The sequence below is a fragment of the Argiope bruennichi genome, chromosome 9 (assembly GCF_947563725.1).
Source record: "Argiope bruennichi chromosome 9, qqArgBrue1.1, whole genome shotgun sequence".
NCBI classification, from domain to species: Eukaryota; Metazoa; Arthropoda; class Arachnida; order Araneae; family Araneidae; genus Argiope; species Argiope bruennichi.
In genome coordinates, this window is record NC_079159.1 from 68,053,441 (window position 1) to 68,070,615 (window position 17,175).

Below are 17,175 nucleotides of genomic sequence, written 5' to 3' on the forward strand. Positions count from 1 at the left end.
TATCAATATTTGTGATATATTTCTAGGTAAATATAAAATGCTTTTCTTTTACAAATTTCTTTTTTTTTTTTGTTGCTATTAATGGTATAAATGTTGTAACAATGAATATTTTTCTTTTGCCCATGGGATTGGTTGTGATGCTGTACTATTAATCCATTTAAATTTCATTCCCTATGTAAAGCAAGTATTCTGTTCTTCTAATCATTTGTTGAGATAATTTTAATCTCTTGATCTTTCGTTGATTGCCAAATTTATTGACCTTTAAAAATAGATAATCCCAAGGAGCTAGAGATCGCTCATCAAAATTTGTTACTTAAAGAATAAATTGCGAAATTTCATCTTTTTCTAATTTAAACATTCTAAAATTTTTATTTTTACTTATATTTAACTCATCTTTATTCTTTATTAAAATATTTTGTTATTCAATCATTACTTGCAGGTATTTCTTGTAAAGAAAGTTGTGGGTCCTGATGCTGGTGCTCTTTATGCTATGAAAGTTCTAAAGAAAGCAACATTAAAAGGTGTGTATGCAAATTAAGATAGGAATGCAGAGATAAGCTTAAATTCCAGATTTACTTTTTTTTTCATTTTGAGATACAAATTTTCTGGATTTATGACTTATCTTTTTCACATTGCAATGTTTTAGTCCAAAATAATCATACATAGATGAATCATAAAATTTGACAAAACAGAATTCAGTCAGTCATTTTTTGATTTTGATAGTCTAAGCATTGTACTAATTGTGAAAACTTATTTTTTAAAAACTGAAATGCATTTTTTGGAACCTGAAAATCCATTTCAAGATTCTGTTGATTAAAAATAAAAAGGAAAAAAAAATGATTTAATGAAAATTTGCCTTTTTACCAGAAGTGTAATATTCCATGAAATTTTGCATATTTATTGCTAGCAACTCCTCCTTATCTTCAACATTTTGCAAATTGTATTCTTCAGACTCTAGTCTAATATTTACAACTTTATGAATTATTGAATAACTTCAAAGTGTTAGAATAACTTAAAGGTAAAAGCACATTAATGTTCTAAAACCCCAGGAAAAAAAAAAAAAAAATCAAAAATTATTTTTTTTAATGTTTATAATTCAAAAAAGACTAATAACTTTGAAAAATTTATATAATTAAACAATTTTTAACTAATATTTTGAAATTATACTTATTGTTTAACTTATAATTTAAAATATATGTATGAACATTTATATATATATATATATTGTTTGAAGCTGCATTTTGAATAATCATAGTTATTTCAAATTGCCGACCTTTTACTCATTGATAACCTACAGAATTTCTGAATTTGTTGGAATCAACTTTAATATGTTTTGTTTTTGTAATAAGTATTGTTTAAGATAAACATTAATATAATCATTGATAAATCCATTATTGATGTGATAATCAATAATTCATCATTTTATTGATAATAATTTTAAACAGAATTGAATTTTGAGGGATTAATAGAATCTGCTGTAATCTGAGAATTTAATATCTTTATAAATTTGTTAAAATATCTCGGGAAAAAAATTCTGAATAAGGTATTAATTTGAAGATTGCTTAAACCGTTTGTTTGCAATTTGTGTGCTTACATTGTCTATTAAAATTCCTGCTTGAACATATTAATTTCTGGTTTTGTTGTTTTTATTTTGGAAGATTTGTCTGGAGATTTTTTTTTTTCTTCTTATTAATCTGGATGGGTAAATGGAGTTCAAATAGGTGGAATTCTATCCATGAATAAATATAATAGTTTAATTGAAAATATGTATATATATGTTTTTATTTTAAAGTTTCCTAATATAAAATGTATGAATAATTTAGCTATTAATTTTATGTATTTTCTTCATCAATTTTTTTTCTCCTTATCTTATCAATATAGTCAGAGACAGAATGCGGACAAAGATGGAAAGGGACATTTTGGCGGACATCAGGCATCCTTTTATTGTGAAATTACATTATGGTAATTCACACAATTTCTTATTTTTTTATTCATCAGAATCTTTCAAAAAATTTCTGGTTGGGGGGGGGGAGTTATATAGTAATGTATGAATAATAAAAATGTTTTTCCAAAAAATAATATAATAAATATGTTGAGCATATTGAATATAAATACAATTTTTTTTTTTAACAAATTTGAACAGATTTTCATTCTAGAAGGCTGATAGCCAGTCCTATATTTAAAGAAACTTCTCAGTGGCTCATAATGAGAAAAATGTATTTTTTTTTATTAATGTAAAATGTAAATTTTTGTTAATGTTTTAATTTTAGTTTAACTTATCAACAAACTACATATGGCAAATGATGTTTGAATACTCCAAGTATTTTACTAAATTTCCAGTTTATTTAAAAGTTTCATATTATAGATCTGTATTTTAAGTGACTAATTACCTTTATGAATATTTTCTCTTTCTATCATATTGAAAATGTACCGAGTCAAAATGATTCAATGCAAATAAACACATTCGTTTGCCTAAAATATTCTGAAAAATAATCACCCCTTTGGAGTATAATAAAGAATCTGCCATTTTTGAAAACTCTTAAAAATAATTTTAAATAATTATAATTATAAAAAACTTTAATTAATAACTAAGCAAATCCAATTTTTAAAAATATTTTCAAATAAAATATAATACTTTTTACATAAAGTTAACAGTTGCATTATATTTGCTGTATTTTTTAAAATTATTATTTTGTATAGCTAATACTTATTTTCAAAATTAACCACCTTTGGTAATCAGCAAGTTTGTGGAGATTAATACTTGTTTAAATTTTCAATTATTTTTCATTATTTTATGTGACTTGATCTCTTAATAGTTTCTTCAGCAAAATGTTTTTAAGCTTCAAATTTTATTAGTCATATTACTCATTATTATAGAGAATATTATGCTGCTCTATTCATTTTAATATGTATCTCACTAATTCCTCCCATCAAATTTGAACTTTTAGTTGTTCCTGTTTCAATGTAACATTCAAATTTTCAGGAGCTGACAGAAAATTAGAGAGAAAATTCCTCAGAGAAATTAGCAAATTCTATTAATTGTATTATGTATCTCGCTAATTTTCTGTCAACTTCCATCGAATTTGAATTTTTAATTGAAGCTTAAGTGATTAAACTTCAATCAAAACAAGATTCTTTTGTAAAAAAACATGCTTGATTTTTAAAAATATAAGTACAAGAAATAGAATTGTTGAGCATTGAAGTTTTATGTGCACTACAAGATATTTTTTTATAATTTATGTAATAATAATTCAAAGAATTGTTCAATAAAAAAATTTCTAATTCATCATAAAGTTTAGTTTATTAATAATACTTTAATATTTACTTTAAGTATACTTTAATATTTTATTTTGTTTGCCAATAAATGTACTTCTGAAAAAATTATGAAGTCTGAATTTTATTGTTTTTTGGGTTCTGTTGAGTCATATTATTGAAATATTCTTGACATCCAACTTACAAATAAATTTTTTTAAACAAATCTCTTCTACTCTCTACAACCAAATCAGACTCAATTATGAAATTTTGAATTCATTATTTTAGGACAATCAACGATTTCATAATGATTAACTAATCAGCTTTGCTGTAACTCTGGGTGCTGTTTGGCTTATCTCTTTTGAGATAACCAACAGAACCATCTGAAAATCACATTTTTTTTTATTTTATAAAATAGTAATATCCATATTTCTTTAACTTACTCAATTTTAGTTATAATAGAATAGACCTTTCTTTTTAGTTAAAATGTTAATCTCTCAAGAATAATGTTTCAAAGCATGTATGTACCAATTCTGGTAGCTCTAGGTCAAATAGTCTGGCTTTGTAGAGTGTCAACACACATACAGACACATATGCCTTCTTATTTATTGTAAGCAAATGTGCTTGTTTTATGATGTAAACATGATAAGATTGCAGTTTCAAATTATTTTATTAATCCATTAATATTTTTAGTTGGTAGTATCTTGATTTTAATGTATTGATTTATATAAAATTGCTGATCGATATGTAACAAAAGATTTTTAAATTTTATAATTATTTAACATCTTGTTGAATTTTTTCAGCTTTTCAGACAGAGGGTAAATTATATTTAATATTAGATTTCTTAAAAGGTGGAGACCTCTTTACTCGACTGAGTAAAGAAGTAAGTAGTTTTTACAATATCATATAATTACTTCATCTTATGTCTATTTTACAAATTGTTGCACGTTTTTAAATCATACAAATTAATTTTTTTTATTCAAGATTAATATAAAAACTATGCTTGAAAGTTAACTATATATGTTTCTCTCATTTCTCAATTTTTATATTCCAGTTCCTTCTAATCAAATTGCCAATTTTTGCATCTGTTGATTTGAATATGTTGTATTACTATGATAGTTTTATTTTTTATATTACATCAAATTGTATATTGGTGCTTATTTCTTGATTTTCACTGGCCATTTAGAATATCAGAGGATATTGGCTTACATTTTCACATCTTTAATTACAATTCCAAATTATTTTAATTTCCCAGTAGTCTTTATGTAATTTTTAAATGAATCTAACAAGTCATTGTTCTGTATATGGTAAAACTGTATATTTGAAAATTGAAAAATTATTTGAAATTAATACTTCTATTTTTTGAAAATGCATTTGATTCAAAACTTATCATTTAAAAAATGATGGATTTTTTTTTTCTTTCTCTCAGCTTATTTTCTGCCCATATTATTTTCTTAATTCAGAATGCTATATTTGCAGGTAATGTTCACAGAAGAAGATGTAAAATTTTATTTAGCAGAACTGGCACTTGCACTTGATCATTTGCATAGTCTTGGTATTATATATAGGGATTTGAAGCCAGAAAAGTAAGTCTAATATTTAAAAGTAATGGGTTTCACTGGTGTGAATATTCTTCTAAAGAGCATTATAATATTGAGGTATAGTGATGAAAATTCAGTTTTTTAAAAAAGTGTACTATATAAGTCAGTATTTCTATTTTTAATTGTTACTTTAGAATACATTTTATTTAAATTGACAATTTTTTGCTGCAAAAAAGGGTGAAAAAACATTTCAAGGAAGCAAAATAATTGTATTTGTGAATTTAAGTAAATTAAGTATTTGCAGATGTAGTTGGACAATATTGACATTTTTCTTTTTTTCTTGAAAATGAGAATGAAGCAACTTGAATTCATTCTACCTTATCTTCTCAAGTTGTAGGAATCCCTCTCATAATGCATAACTGCAAAGTGTACAAAGTAAAATAAAAGATTCAATAATCTAAATAGATTATCAGTTTCTTTAAATAATGCCATATTATGAAAATTAATAACTTAAAATTGGATTTACTGTTTGCTCTAGCTGTTCTGCAAGCTATTTGCATTCATATAAAAAGTCCAAAATTAATTGTTATAATTCTTGAATATTTACATTCCACCACACTTAATTGTATAAAATCATCTTATGCAAATATTTTCCTTCGTTAATTATAGGCTGCTTTTAAAATACAACAATTTTCATTTTGAATTTTTTCAAAATTGTAAATTTTAAGCATTAAATAATGTGAATTTGTTTTGTGCAGCATTCTTCTGGATGCAGATGGTCACATAAGTCTTACTGATTTTGGTTTATGTAAGGAAGCGCTAAGTGATCAGAAAGCTTATTCCTTTTGTGGTACAGTTGAATATATGGCTCCTGAAGTTATCAACAGAAAAGGGCATACAACAGCTGCTGACTGGTGGTCTTTTGGAGTCCTAATGGTACATATTTTGCTTTAAACTTTTTTTTTAGCATTTTAAAAACATGTAAACATTATTTTGTGCAATAATAATGGGAGAGAAGTTATTGCAAGAAAAACTTAAATCTCACTTAATTTTTCATTAACATTCTTAATGCTTTTTTTAAATCACTCCAAAATGTACTTTTTGACTATCCAAGACTTATCTATCCCAAATTTAATATATCTAGGTTGAATCTGTTTTGTAGAGTGTCATCATGCTTACAGACACATGATTTTTTCCCTTTATTATTAGTTGAGATTTTTTTAATATCATTCATGAAGTTTATTTTTGTTTTAAAATTTTGTAAAGATTACAACAATGAGCTGAAATTTAAAATTAAAAACAATATACAATCTTGTAATATAAAATTGTTGTAGCTATTTATCACAATTTAGTATTAAGAAATTATATTGAATTAACGATAGATTAAAGTGAGATTTATTATTTAACTTTTATTTGAGTTAAAACTGAGATTCATGTAAAGTTAGGAAAATCATAACCACTGTTTTTTTATACATTTTAAATTGACTACTTTAAAAAAATATATTTGAGATAATAAGAACCACATTGATCATTAATAAATTTTGTCTTTAAATAATTTGGTACCAAAAACAGGAACAGTTAAAAATAACTTTTTGCTTTTAATAAAATTTATATGAAAATATTTCAATTTAAAATTTGTTTTGGCTGATGTCAAGATACCAGAAATTTTTGTAATTATTGTTATTTTTAAAATTTCTTCTTTTTGTCTTCTTATGATGTAAATTATTAATAACAACAATAACAAAAAAAAAAATTTATGCAAGGTAAATAAGCAATGAATCTTTTGTTAAATTTCTGATATTAGTTATAAATTTAAAAAGAAAAAAAATACTGTATCCTGTTCTCTTAGTGATTGATTTTTCAATCATCATGTATTTGTTAATGGCACTTTAAATAATTGATCATAAGAACAGCCTATTTTTTCTCAGAATTTTTAAAATTTTTAAATGATTTTACATTGTATTAAATTATTTCTTAGATGAGTTGTAAATAGTTTTTGTATAATGAGCATTGCATTTAAAACGGGCTTTATTCATGCTGGACATACTTTTGATTTAGATCTGTGTATTATTTAATGATTTATTTTGTCTTAGCAGAGTAACAATAGTCTAGAGATCTTTTCAAAATCATTGATTTAGTTTGTTTAAAAATATTATTATTTTTTATATTGTGTCTCAGTTTTTTTGTTTTTTTCCCCCGTGAATAATTTTTACTGTATTTTTATTTAACACAATGCTTGATCCATGCATATTATAGATTTTGAGAGTAGAGCTCCTTAGTCTAAATCTAAAAATTTCTGCATATCTGTGGGTTTATTGCATGAGATGAGAATTGTTAGAATATAATTTTATGTTAATTATATTTTATGCAATTACTTATGTGCCTTTTGTTATTAAAATTTTCAACATTATATAATATTTTTATTTACAGTTTGAAATGCTGACAGGAGCATTGCCATTCCAAGGGGCAAATAGGAAAGAAACAATGATGCAAATTTTGAAGTAAATAATTTGGAATGTTTTTAAATTTGAATTTCAAATATTAAACAGATGTTTGTATAATTGCCATTTCTTATTGTATTTAATTGCATACTCAATTTTATTTAGACATTAATTGTGGATGCATTTTTATTGAATCTTTGATGATAAATAAGTGCCTTTAATAATGGAAATGATTTTTATACTATTTGTTAATGAGTGGTTAGTTTCAATGCAAGGTATTTTACTAGAGATTTTCAGTTGTGACTAAGCAATTGTTAAATTGTGAATGGAAACATCTTCTAAAATCTCCAGACTCTTGCATAAGGGAAAGCATTTTTCATGAGCACCTGTTATTAAAATTGCATTTTATTTGCTTTAGAAGAAATTATAAGCACTTTTTAGTATTTGGCTAATGTTTGAACTGTGAAAACTAATGAAGGACATATTTCAAGTTTCATTCACTTCATTTACATTACACTAAATACTATTTGAGTGGTGAATAAGTAGTAACTACTTTGAAAAACAAAATTGTGCTTCTCATATTCTTCTTATTAAAAGACTAGAAAGCTTCGCCCCCTGCTTGCTTTTGCTCACCAACCCCTATGTTGTCTTAGATTCATGCATGTCCTCAGGTTAGTGGAGTTTCCTGTGGGATTGATTCCGTCTCTCCAAGCAACAAAAGTAAACAGAAAGAAACTGTTTTAGAGATATTTTAGTATTAGTTATTTATTATGAAGAAATTGCAGCATAATTTTAACTTTTTCAGCTGGAATGAATTAAAACATGAAAAAAAAAAAAAAAGCAAATAATAACTTTTTAAAACTATTAACTTTTTCTTTGGACTTTTTTCTTCTGTCGTCACTGAGTGTCCCATTGCTTTTAAAAAAAACGAACAAACAAACAAAAAAAAAACAAAAACAATGCAGGGTAAAACATTATTGCGTAGATATTCAGACGATTTCTAGCTGAGAGGCAAAAAATTTCCCTTAATCAAAAAAGGTAAACAAACCTGGCAGCTATTCATTAATGTTGTCATAAACTGTGTATCTTAAAGTAAAATTAACAAATAATATTGTTTAATTTTATTGTTTATAATATGATGTTAGTTAAATCTTTGTTTTCCTTTTTTACCACCATATTGCAATCAAGTGCAATGATGATGTAATAAAAATTTTCATTAAATATTTCAAACAATACTGGCAAAACAAACCTCAAATGCCTCAGGTGACTCACTATATACCAATAATAAAGTGAATATAACACCATAATTTTTTTATATATAATAGACATATCTCTAGAAAGCATCCATATATCATTATCGTTTCATATATCCGTAAATGATTGCAGGGTAATTTTAAAGAATTTATATCATCATGAAGCTCATGATTTTAGAAATTATTGCATTTTTTTTAACGTTATCCCTAATTGTTGATCTGAATACAGAGTGATTGAAAATATAAGTGGTAAAATATTCATTGCAAAAATTTAGTATTATTGTCCTATTCCAATCATATATATATATATATTCTTAGGGCTACATACATAAAAGGAAAAATGAAGAATTTGGGAAGCTTGACCTTATTTACATAGTGTATTATTTTCTAGTTTATATAAAATTCTTATGAAGGAATAATATTTATCAGACAAATCTGAATTACACATAGAAAGTTTAAAATATTTTAAAATAAAACTTAAACTATCTTCATTTCGAAAGAGATTTGAATAATTAGTTCCATTAATTAGAAGTGATATTGGGATTAATTATCTATTAACTTAAGAGATATTTTGTTATTGTGGTTTTTATTTGCAGAGCAAAATTAGGGATGCCCCAGTTTTTAAGCCCTGAAGCACAGAGTTTGTTGCGAGCTCTTTTCAAAAGGAATCCTGCAAACAGATTGGGTAAATAAATTTCTAGACTTTCTTTGAAAATCCTTATTTTTATTAAATAATAAATTACATGCTAATGATAATTCATATGTTAAATTATTTTTTGTTAATGATTTAAAATTATTATTGTAGTTTTTTTGTTATTTGAATATTTTTGACTAAGAATTTAAATTTTTTTTACTTAATTCTGATGAGATTATCAAATTAAAACTGATATAATGGATGAAAATGATAAAATTTCTTTTTAACAGCTTCTGGTCCTAATGGTATTGAAGAAATGAAAGCTCATCCCTTCTTTGGAACAATAGACTGGGTGAAGCTTTATAATCGAGAAATAAAACCTCCGTTCATCCCTGCGGTTTCAAGATCAGATCATACTGCTCATTTTGACAAAGAATTCACAACTCGAACTCCAGAAGGTATTTATATTTCAGCAACTATATAGTTGGTATTTATGAAATAAATTTTATTTAAATAATATTGTGTTGAGTAAAAATTCCAGACTTCTATTTTTCAAATTTAAAAATGAATGCGTTAGCAAAGTGTTATATATTTTAAAAAAATAATTTAATGGCTTAGAAGATAAGTATAATTTGATTGCTTCATTGATATTTTTTATATTATTAAAATAAAATGTCTAGTGGTCAAAGAAAATATTTTTGACACCATTTGCTTTTTGTATGCAATTGAAGTATTAGAATCTCTAAGTGTTCCTGAGATTTGAGCTATGTATAAAAAATGAACAATGCCATATGTAATTGATTTTTTTTGTACTTAAAAAAAGGGGGGGAGGGTCATTAGTTGAAGTAACTTCTTTGTCAAATAACCAGAAAATTAAAAAAAAAAAAAAACGACCTGGGTTTATTATTTAACTTAATATTTGTATTCATATAGCATATAGCATCACTTAAACATTGTTCACAATCCTCCCCCCCCCAAAAAAAAAGTTTTTAAAATAAAATTTGTTGTAAATAAATTTGAACAACATCAACAACAAAAATGTCAAGGAGCTACAAAATTATTTGATATACAACTGGTATCACAAACATATTGGAACTTGTTGATCCAATTAGATATAATTGAGGTTTAAACATTGTGTATTTTTTAAATTAAGCTAAAATTACAAATGTATATAATATACAATTTTAATTTTTGACAACATTCTTCATGGGTATGATATTTTTTATGTGTACTGAAGCAATGATAAGACAATATCAATTTCAAATATATACATATTCAAATATATGCTTCTTATAGATTCCCCTGGTTGCCCACCTAGTGCCACTGCTCATGAACTCTTTAGAGGATTCAGTTTCATTGCTCCTAGTCTAGATGAAAATAGTGCCAAGAACACTGAAAATAATCAAAAGAATCAGAATCAGGTAAGAATAATGGAATATCTTAATTAGCAACAATAAGATCTCACTGATGATGTGTTAGATTTTTTTTCCCCAGGTAGCTGAATATATCACTGGAATTTATTTGTTCATGTTTTGTAATGTCTTATCTTTAGAAATTTATATTGCAATGTCTTTTGATTGTTTATTTCTCCATTAAACCAGAATTGAATAAATATTCAAAACATGCATATTTCTTAAAATTAAAGTATATAAAATTTTATTTTTAAAAAAAATTAATATAGTTTTAAAACTATCATATGTGTTTTTACATAAAATTTAAGTACTTTTTAAATGTAATGACATTGGTGCCTATTTACTTGATAGAGCAGAAATTATAAAAATTGATTTGATGTTTTTGATTCATGTTTAGCAAATTTCTTGAAAGTGCAATCTTTTGGTTGAAATCTTCATAAATTTCTACATCTCCTTCCATGTTCATCATTTTTTCATATTTAATGTTTGTTTTGTCATCATCAAAAAGAACTATAATGGAAATAGAATTTGTTTACATTCACTCAAATCTGAACTTGCGTTTCACTGACTCATAATATATATTAGGTACTTACGGATTATCCCGTCAACCATTTTTGCCAAACCCGATATTGTCGCCTAAAGGCAGTGAAAAGATAGCGAAAGGATTGGCGCATTTTTGCAAGCATTGGCAGGTCGATGGGATAATTTCGAAGTACCATATATTATTGTAGATCTAAATCGAACAGTTGTATTTATATTAATAATGTTGGTTACTTAGATTTCAGTTTTGAAAGATTTTAATATAAATGCTATTTTATTTATTCTGTACTTCTTACTTAAAATAAGACTATTGGGGCATTAAAATCCAACCATACTTTGAAGGTATTTGGTCATGAATCTCAAACGCTTTATTTTATTCTAAATGTTTAGTAAAATCTTTAAAACATGAAACTGCATTATTTTGTAATTACGTTACGTAGCACACACTCTTAATATCATTGATAAATAAGTCAAACAGCATTAGTACCAAATCATTTAATTACTATTATATATTTATTAATCTGTCTACATCTCATATATATACTTATTCCTACCACAAGAGGTTCAAAGGATCCATGTTTAAAAAATGTATTTTATAGTGTATAACTTATATAAAACATTTTTATGAATAACAATTCCATCCTCCTTATGAAATTGAAAGAAACATAAAAATCTCAAAATTTTGGAATAAATAATATATGAAGCTTATTCATGTTCACCATATTTTTTTGCAAATTATGGGACTTTGTAATACACATTTTCTGTTTACATATTATTTTGCATTTGCAACAGATGCAAAAAAACAATTTTCTTCTTTGCAATACCTTATTTGACTCTTTATTTCTCTTCATTCACCTTTATTTCAATTGGAAGTAGCTGAAGTTTTCTGGATATCATTTCGTTCAAAAGGTTGATATTCTTCGGCAAGTTTTTCAGCCAATTTAAATAAAAACTGTTTATAAGATTTTCTCCTGTCACTTCTCTGTACAACACTGATGAATTTATTCCAGCCAGATGAAGTATATTGGAGGGAGGGGGGGGGGACAATTCAAAGATTTAATTTCACAGAGTAATTTATCATCTGATCTATCATATCTGCACCAAATTTTGTTCCATTATAGAATCTGATAGTTTCACGTATGCTGTTACTTTTTTCAGTGTTTATAGTTTTATGCTTTGTGTTTATCACAAGCATCTGTAAATACAATACCACAGCACACAGTGGTCAATTTATATAATTTTGATGAAAAATGTGGGATATTATCTTTCACCTGCTTGGTAGATGTTGGCAGTTCTCTTTTATTTGCTTGGATAATTCCAATAAAAGTTTTCTTTTGCAGTAATTTTGAAGCTGGTGATGTATTCCTAAATGCTACAGATTTGTATGGTAATGCTTTTTTGACTTCTTTTTCCCTGATTCTCTTTCCTTGGAATTTATAAATATTTTTCTTCTAACTTATATAAACAGTAACAAAAATGTATATCCAATAGGTTTGGGATATAATTATTCATTCAAATGTGCATTTCATATAAATACTTTTATGGGTCAAATGACCTATTGTAGTAAAGACAAATTACATATATTTCTTGTTAATAATAATAAGACAGGTGAGAATATTGAAAAACACATTTCATATATTTTTTAGTAAAGGTGAATTCAAATGATAGTGCTATTGTTATTCCAAGAATTTTTAACAAAAAGTTCAAAAAGGATTATTTGACCCATCATATAGTAGGGTTAGTGATATTTATCTGCTATTTAAGAAACAAGTAACTAACTATGTATGAAGTTTCATTTATTGTAACAAATTATTGAATCAAAATTTCTAATTTTTGTGGATTCATATAAGAATTTTTATAGTTATCACAGAAAAATAATTTGCAGAGAATAAATAATGAATTGTATTGTATAAGGTAAAATTTTAATTGCTAGCTTAGAAAAATGTAATAATTTTAAAGTTTCTTAATTGAAGAAATATTTGTAAATAAAAATTAATTTTAGAAAAAAAAAATAGACAAATGTTGAATGTAATAATAGAAAGGAAACTCGTGCTTTTACGTATATAAAAAATTGTAGTAAAATTATTTATAAATATTTTAACTTATTATAATTTCCTCAATTTTTATAAATTTCTTTTACATTTATCATTGAATATATGAAAGAATATACTAAATAATAACTAATAATTATATGACAAACAGAAGTATTAACCACACCATAAACAGGTTGTTGAAGTGCAATGTGTAAGTAGTAATCTTCACTGAATAAACTATTTTTGCATTTATTAATTAGTTTTTATTATATATCTTTTTCCTTTTCTTGTAGAAACCTGAAAGAAGTTTCAAAGTGAAAAAATCTATTGCTAATGAATATGAATTCAAAGAAGATTTGGGCAAAGGATCTTATTCTTTGTGTAAAAGGTGTATATATAAAGAAAATGGAAAAGAATATGCTGTTAAAGTAAGAATTGACTATGCATTGCCAGCTAGTTAATATCTCCAAAGTTTTAATTTTAAAAAAGTTTTTTATCCAATTTTTTTCCTGCTATTTTTCTAGTATCATTTGTGTTTAAAATATTTCTTTTTTACAAGTGCTGTATTAAATACTACAATTTTGCACCTAATATGAACTTTTTTGTTTGAAATGGCTTAATTGATGGTTGAACTCAATTCGAATATTTGATTGATGATAATTGTTGTTTGAGCCAGTTTTATAATGGTTGAATTTCATTCTAAAATTAATAAAAGTGAGCAAAACCTATTCTTAAAATCCATGAAATACTTAAAAAGTTCAACATTTAATTACATTCACTTTTTTCAGGAATGGTCAATATAGCGTTTTAAAATCTGCATAAAATTACGTATATTCTCATGTAACAACTATCTATTTAAAAAAACAATGAATCACCTTAAGTCACATTTTGATTGAGGTATTTGCTATCTGAGATCCATTAAGTGGATTACAAATGTGGATAAATTGAATATATTATGCTGTTAAGAATTTATATTATATAATGCCAGAAGCCTCTTGAAATTTTGGAATATTTTGATTTGTGCTATTAGTTTCTAATACAACTTATAGTATATTTAAATTACTTATAGCATCTTTTTATTCATTTCAGTTGCTGTTTTGATTTTATGTGATAATTTAGCAAAATAAAGTATTTTGTGTGGTAATTTAAATATAAAAGTAGTAATTATATATGAATTTTGAATTATTTTAGATAGTTGACAAATCTAAAAGAGACTGTGATGAAGAAGTAGAAATTTTACTGAGATATGGACAGCATCCAAATATAGTTACGTTATATGATGTAAGTTATAATTCTTATAATTAATTAATTTCCTTTTTTTTCAATCTTTCTTTTTTTATATTCATATAACATTCCTAATATGCATTCGTTTGTTGTAGACTTTGCATTGAAATAGATAAAATATTGCAAGGTTTTTTACATGGAATTAATATATTTTGTTTAATGCATAATTTCATATTACTAAAAGATTTTTTGCATTTTGAAAAATGCAAGAAATTAAGCAAAAATTTAAAAATATATTGCTCAAAAATAATAGTTGTAATTATTAAGATTTAATTTTTGTAATATTTTAATACTAAGAATATTTGTTACTATTTAGTTTTGAAGATTATAACCTGTGTCTGTCTGATTTGAGCATTATTGGAAAATAAAACTTCAAGCTGTATTTCTTGTTTCTCTATAGTTGACAGACTGGTTTCATTTTTAAAATGAAACATTTGTAATAAAAAAAAAAAAATAAGCGCTGAATGCAATATATATAAATGCAGAATTCAGAGGTTTGAAGACAATTTGTGTATAATTTTGGAAATTCAGATTAAATTATTAACATTCGGTTACAAAAATAACACTGTAAAAACATTGCAGTCAATTTTTATCAAAATAATACAAATAGAGAGATGATCTTAATGTTGGCAGAATTATGCTGAAAAAGAAAAAACATGTGCCTGTATAGAACATTTTTTTCCATTACCTTATCAATTATCATTATATGGACTGTCTTTTGTATGTTTTTTTTCACTCATGATGTGATTAAAAATTGAAAGATAACTTGATTAAACAAATATTAAAAACAGAAGTTTCTTTTCAAGTAACTATTCTAGATTTTCTTTCTTATTTGAGAACATTACATATAGTTAGTTTAATATTAATTTGTTTAGTTATCTGAATTAATCATTTGCATTTAATATAATATTCTTAAAAAAATTGACTACTTTACAAAATATTTCAGGTTTAGAGATTTTTAAATATATTTTTGTAAACAGGTATATGAAGATTCAAATTCAGTATACCTCATCATGGAACTATTACATGGAGGCGAGTTGTTAGATAAAATTCTAAGTAAAAAGTACTTCAATGAAAGAGAAGCAAGTTCTGTATTGGAAGTAGTTGCTAGCACTGTTAAATATCTTCATGATAATGGGGTAAGTATTTTAGAAATGATACTTTTATTTATTTATTAATACTGAGATGTTATGCTTAGAAAGAATCTACTTCACCTTCAACTGTATGGAGAAAAAACAAATTTTTGCTTTTGTAAATATATATATAAGAAAATCAAAAATATATGCATCATAAAATTTCAATTAAAATTTATTTCTGAAAACAAACTAAACTAAAATAAAATTATTTCTGAATAAACTAAAAAAGATACAATTGTATTTAGAGGGTGCTAATGCTGCTACTACCAAAACACAGATGAACTTAATCAAATCAGTAAAAATACCAAATTAATAATAGCAAAAAGAATAAATATAGAATCAAAAAGGAAGAAATTAAGAATCCGCCCTGTAGACTTTCTCAAGAGTCACCCTCAGGCAGGGATTCAAAGAAGGGATTTTTTTCTGTAAGGGTTCTGACTTTGTCCAACAATTTGTTGTGATCCAAAAATCCCCTGAGATTGAGGCCTCAGAGATAAACCATTCTTCACAGAAATAAAACAACTAATTACAATTTCCAATTTAAGCAAAAATTATGATAATATAATATAAACTATGAAAGAACACACCAGCAGCAGGTAAAATCTCTACAAAAAAGGCTTTTATCATATTTCCTGCATCCTTACTGCATAAAAACGCCTTGTCATTCAAAGCAATAAACAATTGGAGGTTCTTAGCGCCATCTATCGAGTTAGTTGACATGTAACCGAAAATCTATTTTTAGCCATGCCAAAATATTAGTAAGATGTCAATTCTTCTCTTATTAGAACTTCTATATTGCGATAGTTTCTGGAAAATTCATTAGTAGTTAAGTTTTTAATGAGATTATTTGTTGCTTCAATATAAGAAATTTTGTTATTACAAACTCGTTTAATCCTATTAAATTGTGAGAAAATTAAATTTTTGAAAATTTGAGTTTAGATTAGAATGGTAATTACTAAGCTTAATTATTTTCAAGTTGAATTAATCCCTTTTATCGTAGATACCAACTAATGTTTTACCATTAGAAACTTTCATTTTTAAATCTAGATAGGTAGCCTCAAGTAGATTTTTGTTTGTTTCAGTTAGTACTAAATCTTTTGGATAACAGTTAGTAACAATATAAGTATTATCTAAGTTAAACAAAAGCAAGTCATCAATATATCTCGAACCATTTATTAAATTATGTTTAATAATTTTTTTCTCGTAGTAATGTAGGCAAATATTGGCTAATACACTTGAGAAAGCTGTTTCCAAATGCTCTTTACTTGTTTATAAAAAATAATTCCATTAAAAACTTAATTTTCTGTAATATTAAATCTACACAATTCTAGTCGGTTATTTTTTGTAATAATACCTTCATTTAAATATTCGTCTTATATAAAGGTACGGACATGTATTAATTTTCATGAGGCAGATTAGTGTAGAAATTTTCAAAATCGTAAGTATTAAGTTTATTAATGTTGTTATCTTTTATAAAATCCAAAACTTCTTTGTTACTATTAGTTATAAAGTTGTCTTCATCTTCTATTTTATTTAGGATAATTTTCAAGTATTTAAAGAAATATTTTCCCGTATAGTAATTATAACTGCCAGTGCTACAAGTCACAAATCTAAATTTTAACGATTTTTTATGAGATTTTATTTTTGGA

The 17,175-nt window shown here is 25.1% G+C and overlaps 1 protein-coding gene across 4 annotated transcripts in view; it reads left to right on the plus strand.

Annotated features, from left to right (window-relative positions):
• The window catches only part of LOC129983701 (ribosomal protein S6 kinase 2 beta-like), a 41,152-nt gene that overhangs the window by 7,641 nt on the left and 16,336 nt on the right, over positions 1-17,175 (plus strand). For all 4 annotated transcript variants that reach the window (XM_056093290.1, XM_056093291.1, XM_056093288.1 and 1 more), the window contains 12 exons: positions 440-521; positions 1,882-1,962; positions 4,056-4,135; positions 4,732-4,838; positions 5,552-5,729; positions 7,224-7,294; positions 9,084-9,172; positions 9,412-9,579; positions 10,418-10,542; positions 13,400-13,534; positions 14,298-14,387; positions 15,371-15,529. In XM_056093290.1, coding sequence (XP_055949265.1) covers positions 440-521; positions 1,882-1,962; positions 4,056-4,135; positions 4,732-4,838; positions 5,552-5,729; positions 7,224-7,294; positions 9,084-9,172; positions 9,412-9,579; positions 10,418-10,542; positions 13,400-13,534; positions 14,298-14,387; positions 15,371-15,529 — 1,365 coding nt within the window. The remainder of the gene's footprint in view (positions 1-439; positions 522-1,881; positions 1,963-4,055; positions 4,136-4,731; positions 4,839-5,551; positions 5,730-7,223; positions 7,295-9,083; positions 9,173-9,411; positions 9,580-10,417; positions 10,543-13,399; positions 13,535-14,297; positions 14,388-15,370; positions 15,530-17,175) is intronic.